At 56.5% G+C, this 6,864-nt stretch overlaps 1 protein-coding gene across 1 annotated transcript; it reads right to left on the bottom strand.

The window, feature by feature from the left end:
* Positions 1 to 148: 148 nt before the first annotated feature.
* On the bottom strand, positions 149 to 6,599 carry RNF19B (ring finger protein 19B; the record flags this gene model as incomplete). The annotated part of the gene is given in 9 exon segments (XM_010082482.1): positions 149 to 591; positions 594 to 916; positions 1,405 to 1,536; positions 2,325 to 2,532; positions 2,842 to 2,982; positions 3,479 to 3,593; positions 4,218 to 4,380; positions 4,487 to 4,631; positions 6,394 to 6,599. Coding segments are annotated over 9 exon segments (1,576 nt in total), but the record flags the coding sequence as incomplete, so codon positions are not given.
* Positions 6,600 to 6,864: the final 265 nt, after the last annotated feature.

Consider the following 6,864-nt stretch of genomic DNA (forward strand, 5'->3'; position numbering starts at 1 on the left):
ACACCCCCCCTGCCCGCGGCAGAAGAGATGTCCCCATTTTCCCCAGGCCCTGGGCTCAGGAGGTGTTTAGAGATGCTGGAGCAAAGGCAGCCACGGAGGGAGAGGATTTCACGGCAGGCTTGGGAAAGGAAGAGCTGGATGCGAGTCGAATGACAACCAGAGTCTTTATTCCAACGGTCCCTTGGGATGTTTGCAGACATACAGACACACGTACATATTTACACTCTTACGCACCTCACAGAGCTTGAACCAATAAATTAAAACAAAAAGAGGGCGGGGGATTTTTTTTTTTTTTTCTCCTTTTTCTTTTTTGTCACGTAAGAAACAGCAACTCCCCGAGGTGAGGCTGGGGACTCAGCTGGAGAATCGCAAACAGAAGCCAACATGGACACAACCCTGCCCCGAAAGATGCGACGACAGCGAGTGTGCTTCTCAGCAGGAGGCTGCTTCATACTCTGGCTTCGATGCACTCCAGTTGGACCATTTCATCCAGCCTGCAGCCCTCGGCTTGGGCACAGTGGCTCAGGTGGGCACTTGGGCTCTCGGCACCTCTATTTTTAGGGGTGTGGGGGCAGGCTGCCGCAGTCTGAGGGGGGAGCCGCATTCATCCGAGGTGATGTCGGGCACATCGTCCGACTGGCTGTCGGAGCTCTCCAGGTCGCTCCGTATGCTCTCAGGCTGGGCCAGGGTGATGTCCCAGGTTTTGCTGGCAATGCAGTCCTTCTGCTCACAGCTTTGGTGTTTGCAGGTCTGCTCCTGCTCACCGTCCTCTTCCTCCTCCTCCTCCTCCTCTTCCTCGTTCTCTGCCATTGGGGTGTGGACATGCAGGGAGTCCTCCGTACTGCTGCCGCTGGCCAGCTGGTAGTGACTGGGTTTGGCTTCGATGTCCACCTGGATCTCCATGTTATTGCACTCCCTGCAGAAACAAGCACCCCAGCGTTACTGGGCACAGCTACTGGGGTCCACTGGGTCCCCCCCAGGCACTGCATCACTGTACTGGGAGGATCACCTCTCCCAGACACGAGCAGGATGCTGCTCATCTGGGAAACAACGGCACTCGCCGCTCTCCTCGAGTCCTTACGGGCAGCCAAGAGTCCCCTGAGACGGGGAGTGAACTGGGAAAGCACCAGAACCCCTGTGAGCAGCCAGGATTGGACCTTGAGAGTCCTGGGCTGCAAATCCCCACCTCAGCCTCCCCCTTACCCATCAAAGCTGCTCCCAAACTGTCCCCAGCTGTCCTTCTCTGCAAGTAAAAGGATCAGTCCCCTTGCCAGCTGCAGCAGAGCAGCCTTGGTGCAACTGCAGCCATCTCACCGCCCACCCCAGCACCTCCCGGAGCACAGACTTTTTTTTTCCAGGACACCCACTACCAACAGCTCTTCCCACCTTCACATGTCCTCCTACCTGTCCTGGGGGTTGTAGGAGCTGATGATGGAGCCAGCCATGGCTCGAGTGCTGGCGTTGTCACTGATAGCCCCCAGGCTGACCGAGTCTTTGGGGAAAATCTCCTTCTGGACGTCTGCCTGGACTTCCAGCCTGCAGAAAAGAGGAGGATTCCTCAGAAGTGCCTCAGATGGTCCCCAAGGGGCACCAACCAGTCCATCTGTCATGGGAAAGCAAGAGGTGCTCTGCGCTGGCCAGCTCGGCACAACAGGGTTTAACCCCTGTGGCTCCTCTCATTTAGTCTCCTTTTTGGCTCCGTTGAGGTAAACCCATTCTGTTTTCCATGACGAAGGTAAAGCTGTGTTTATGTGTATGACTCACGCCATTTCTGCGAAGAACAGATTTCCACAGATCTCGCGCACAGCCGTGATTATACCCTGGCTGCCTTATCACCACGTGTCTCTAATTACCCAGCAAACTGACTCACAGGCAAGGTTAGAGGAGAGCTGCCTTGGAAAGCAGTGACCCTGCCTGCTATGTGCCACTGGGGAACGGGAGACATCCAAACCTGTCAGACCGGGAGGACAGGACTGGAAGATCTTTAAACACGCCACGCAGGCATCTCCATGCTGTTTCCAATAAACCTGAAGCATCGGCTCTGCCGTTTCAAGGAGCTCTCAAGTCCTCAAGCAGGGACAGAAACCTGTTTATCTTTTCTCCTCCTTGCTAGAACCAGCCCAGCACTGACTCCAGAAGGAGCCTGGTCTGCTGGGAGTAGTTATTCTACACCAGACCAAGAAGTAAAAATACTAGGACACGACTCCCAAGCCAACGAGGGATTGCTCATGCTCCTGCAGAGCTCCCCGGAACAATCCAGCTCAACCAGCCCAGCCCTGGGAGCCTGCACCCCCCTTTCTGGCTGTGCTCATGGGTTCAGTTACCTGCTGTACTTGCCCTTGCCCCCCGAGAGGACCCCGCCGCTCAGCGTGCCCCCCGAGAGCGCGGCGAAGCTGGCCGCCTCGCTGTAGTTGCCCTGCATGACGCTGAGCCCATCGGTGGGGCTGCCGCTGGTGCTCAGCACGCTGGTCAGCCCCTCGATGCTGCTTTCGCCGATGCTGGGGTTCTTCAGGGCTCGCCAGGCGTCAGCCACTGCGGGGAAGAAAAAGGCAGGAGTGGGGATCAGCCCGGGAACCACGCGGCTGCGATGGGGCTGGCAGAGCTGAGGCGAGGCGGTGTGTCTCTGGCTGCCTCCCTGCCTCTTCCAGGGCAACGGAGAGTGGAGATTTTGCTGATCAGCAGAAGAAAACCAAAGCAAATAATTGCTTCTAGACAAACCCATGTAAAGAGAGATGTTCAGATTTAGGAAACCCCAAATTAAGACCCCCTACCATTTCATGACAAGAGGCAACAATGGGGCCTTGCTTCATCCCCTTCCCCTCATCAGTTCCCACACGTTACCTGTGATGGGTCCATCATCTTCATCAAACTCGATTTTCACGCCCTTCCCGTTGGCGGTGCTAACCCCACAGCCACCGCCGCGGCACAGCGAGATGGGCACAACGCCATAGACGTACGCCAGCATGATGGGGACCCCGATACCTGGGGAGAAGGATGCGCCGAGTTAAGAGGAGCTTAAGGCTGAGCTGTGCTGGGCAGACAGAAGGGACTCTTTGGGGCAGGGACTCTTCCAGTTGAGTTTGAGCTGCTTTTAATGCAGAAAGGTCCCAGTTCCCAACTTTGCAGACAGACACTGGAGGAGCCCTTCATGCGTGCTGCTGCAGCACAGAACGAGGGAACCCCAAGAGCGCAGACAGCCTCAGGGGAACCCTCAAGACATCAGCCACCACCAGTCCATGGGGAAGAGGCAGCTCCGTGAGCCTCCACCACAGGCAACCGGTGCTCCAGGCTGGCTCCAGGCCAACTCCAGCACACGAGGACATGCAGCCTGGATGTGACACCAAGGGATGTGCCCTGAAGAGCACCCAGCAGCAGTCTGCAAACCACCCTTTGGCCACCCCAACCTCCCAGGGCTGGGCTACCCATCTGTCTCAGTGACTACTCGCCCACCAGAGGGGAAAGGGACCGTCCCACTCACCCACACTGACAGCAGCGATGACCGGAGAGGCGATGACAGACAAGGTGACCCCACCAGTGATGGCCAAGTTCCTCTTGTGCTTAGAGGTTTTCTTTCCCTCGTACCTGCTGTGGATCTGACGGAAGGAGAAGCACCAGGTGAGAACAGAGCCTGGCCATGAGCAAAGACATCAACCAGCTGGTGATGTTACACCCTGGCAGCTGCAGCCACCCTTGGAGAACCTCATCTTGACCACAGATCAGACCTAGCAGGTGGGGCTGTGTTTAAGAAAAAGCAGCAGCTACAAACACAGCGCTGACGGGCCATTTCTGCCCCCTCACCGCCTCTGTATCAGCACAGCACACGACAGCATCACGCAGCTTGGGGCAGCAGGTCAGCATCCAAACACGAGTGACTCATGCAAGCCAAAGCGTGATGCTCGGGGTCCAGCCACTATCCCACAGAGCCCACCATCACGAGATGCGTTAAAACAGGGACAAGGTTTCTCCTTGGGTGCTCCTGGTTCGAGGCAGAGGCACAAGAGCAAAGCCAAACGCATCTGGGAGGACTTCAGCCTGAAGGGCTATCAGCCACCACCTTCCCTCTCCCCACTCAAAGCCCAAAAGATAAGACAAGCTTCAGAAGAGACAACCGAATTTCGGTTCTATGACAAGATCCACCCTTCATATCAGCTCTAAATTTCTGGTCAGATGCCTCGAGTACAGAGAACGCCCCAAACCCTTCTGCTCCCCACGCTCACCTTCCTCCCGACGTAGACGGGGATGCCGATGACCATGGCAGGAATGGCGATGCCAGCGATGAGGGAAATGCCCACGGGAGCACCGATCAACGTGCCCAGCTGCCAGAGAATCTTCTTTTTACGACTCCATGGCTTTTTGCCCCAGAACGTACAGCCAGAGGGGCTTGAATGAAAAAAAGAAAAAAAATGACATTAACACCAGCGATTCCCAAGTGATCCCAAGAAACACCCCCCAGGCAGGACCCCCGGCGTGCCGCCCCCCTCCGCACCTGAGGTAATGCAGGTCCGAGATCTCCTTCATGCAGAGCCAGCAGAACTCGCAGCCGCACACGGCGCACGTCATGTGGTTACAGCTCCCGTCGTTCATCTTGATGATGTAAGCGCTGCAGCGCGGGCACGGCTTGATGTCATCGGCTGCGGGGAGGAAGCACGGGGTTGAGCTGGACTCAACGAGGGGGAGCTCGTTATGGACTGAAACCCTCGTTATGGATCCAAACCCTCATTTTTCTGGGCGGGCAGAACCCTTTTGGTAATCCCAACGTGGGGATGGTCGTGTCTGTATCTCCAGAGCGAGAAGATATATTGATGGGACAGACCCCACCGAAGCCCTTTGCCGGGACAGCAGGGACTGGTAACTGTCATTTGAAAAGTTTATTCTAGCCTCGAGCAGGATGTATTCCAGAACATGCTCAGAAGCTGGGAACAAGTCCTACCTGCCCTGTGCTAGCTGAGGCAAGAGCGCAAGAATGAACCGTCCCTACATTGCTCCATCGAGGTGATGCATGGGCCAAGAACAACAGAACAACTGGGAGAAGAAGGCACAGGAGAAACCCTAAACCTGGCCTTCAGAAGCACCAGAAGGGGTCTGGGGTCTGCAGCAGCACACGGGAGCCCAGCGCAGGGGCTGTCCCATCCCCGTTTTGCTGCCAGCAGAGCAGGACAAGGGTCCTTCATCTCCTCCTCAACTCAAGCATCATCCAACCGCAGCTATGCAACAGCTGCGCAGCGTTCAGGGCTCTGCTGGCAGCCTCTGCAACACTCGACAATACGAAATCCAGCTGCTGAGACCAGCTCGCACCTTATTAATCACTGCATTGAATCCAGCAAGCACGGGGTGGGGAAAAACCACTGTCTCAAGAACCTCCCTTTCAGTGGTTAAGCGCTAAGCTCTTCCTGGCAGGGATCTCCTTTAAAAGGATAAAAAAAAAAAACCAAACAACTCAGAAACTATTTTTTCTTGCTGGTTTGTACCGTGGGCCGTGGCAGTATCTGTGCTGTCCATGACCAGGGTCCTCTAACTGGGGCACGCTGAACCTCAATGTCCCACTAAGCCACCTCTGAACCACCCACGACAGCTCCCCGCTCAATGAGCACATGAACATTTAACCTCCCGACACAGAGAAAAAGCAGGGTGTTGTGTTTGGGGGTAGGGCAGGACTTTATGAAAGAGCCTCACTGCCCACTTCCAGGGTCAATACGGTTATTTTTAACGAACGCTAACCCAGCAGACACAGCAGCTCCTCCCCGGCAGCGTAGGAGGCTGTGGGTTGGTATTTTTTTCTATACCTGACGTTACCAACACCAACACAGTCCACGGAGCGAGGCTCCCCACGCTCAGCCAGGCACGAACGCTCCTTTTTACTACCGCAGTCGGCAAATTTAAAGTTGCAAAGGTAAAAAGCGCCTGTTTGTTCAGGGTTGAGATCAGCAAGAAGCGAGAACATCCAAGATCAAAAGAGCCACAAGCCTCACTGGGGCGGATGAGGGGAGCGGAAGGACCCAGAGCACATCGTCACTGGTTTGCGTTGCTGGAGGAGCCCACCAGCTTTATTCTGACACACACGAGAAGGGGAAATGAGGCTGAGTTTTATGGCCGTTCGCAGCCGGGGGTGCTGGAGACACTCACCCATGCCATGGGGCAGCGTCCCCACGAGGCACCAACACCCCCCTGCTCAGACGGGACGGGGTTTGCACACACAGGTGGTTTTTTCTCTACTTCAGAGAAGCTGTGGATGCCCCATCCCTGGAGGGGTTCAAGGCCAGGCTGGATGAGGCTTTGGGCAACCTGGGCTAGTGGGAGGTGTCCCTGCCCATGGCAGGGGGTGGCACTGGGTGGGCTCTAAGGTCCCTCCCAGCCCAAACCATTCCCGTAACCAAAACCCGCGTGGATCCATACCCGGCCCGGATTCCTGTCCGTAGCTGAGGCCGGAGGTGTGCTTGGTCCGCACCCGGAGCGCCTGCGCGCGCTGCTGCCGAGCCATGTCGCAGGTCTGGTTGGGGTGCCAGATCTGCTTGCAGTGGTAGCAGAACTCCGTCTGGCAGCCATCCCGCTCGCAGGTCAGCTTGGGGCAGCTGGCGCAGCCGTAGGCAATCACCGCGTAGCTGCAGGAGGAAGACAGCGGGGGAAGAATTAGTAAAAAAAAGAAAATTATCAAGAAACAGTGCATTGCTCCAGGGGCGGCACAGGAGGCTGGCACTGCCCGAGATGCTCTGCTCGAAGCAGCCGGTCGAAGAGCTGCTGCAGCAAGATCTTGGGCTGTGCTGTGCAATGTTTGCTTTTCCCCCCGGACCCGGCAGCGCCGTTGCCCCGCGGGGCAGGTCGGCATCGCCGGCGGGCCGACACACTCTTCCCTCTCATTCCCCTCAC

The sequence above is a fragment of the Pterocles gutturalis genome, unplaced genomic scaffold (genome assembly GCF_000699245.1).
Source record: "Pterocles gutturalis isolate BGI_N339 unplaced genomic scaffold, ASM69924v1 scaffold34459, whole genome shotgun sequence".
Classification (NCBI taxonomy): Eukaryota; Metazoa; Chordata; class Aves; order Pterocliformes; family Pteroclidae; genus Pterocles; species Pterocles gutturalis.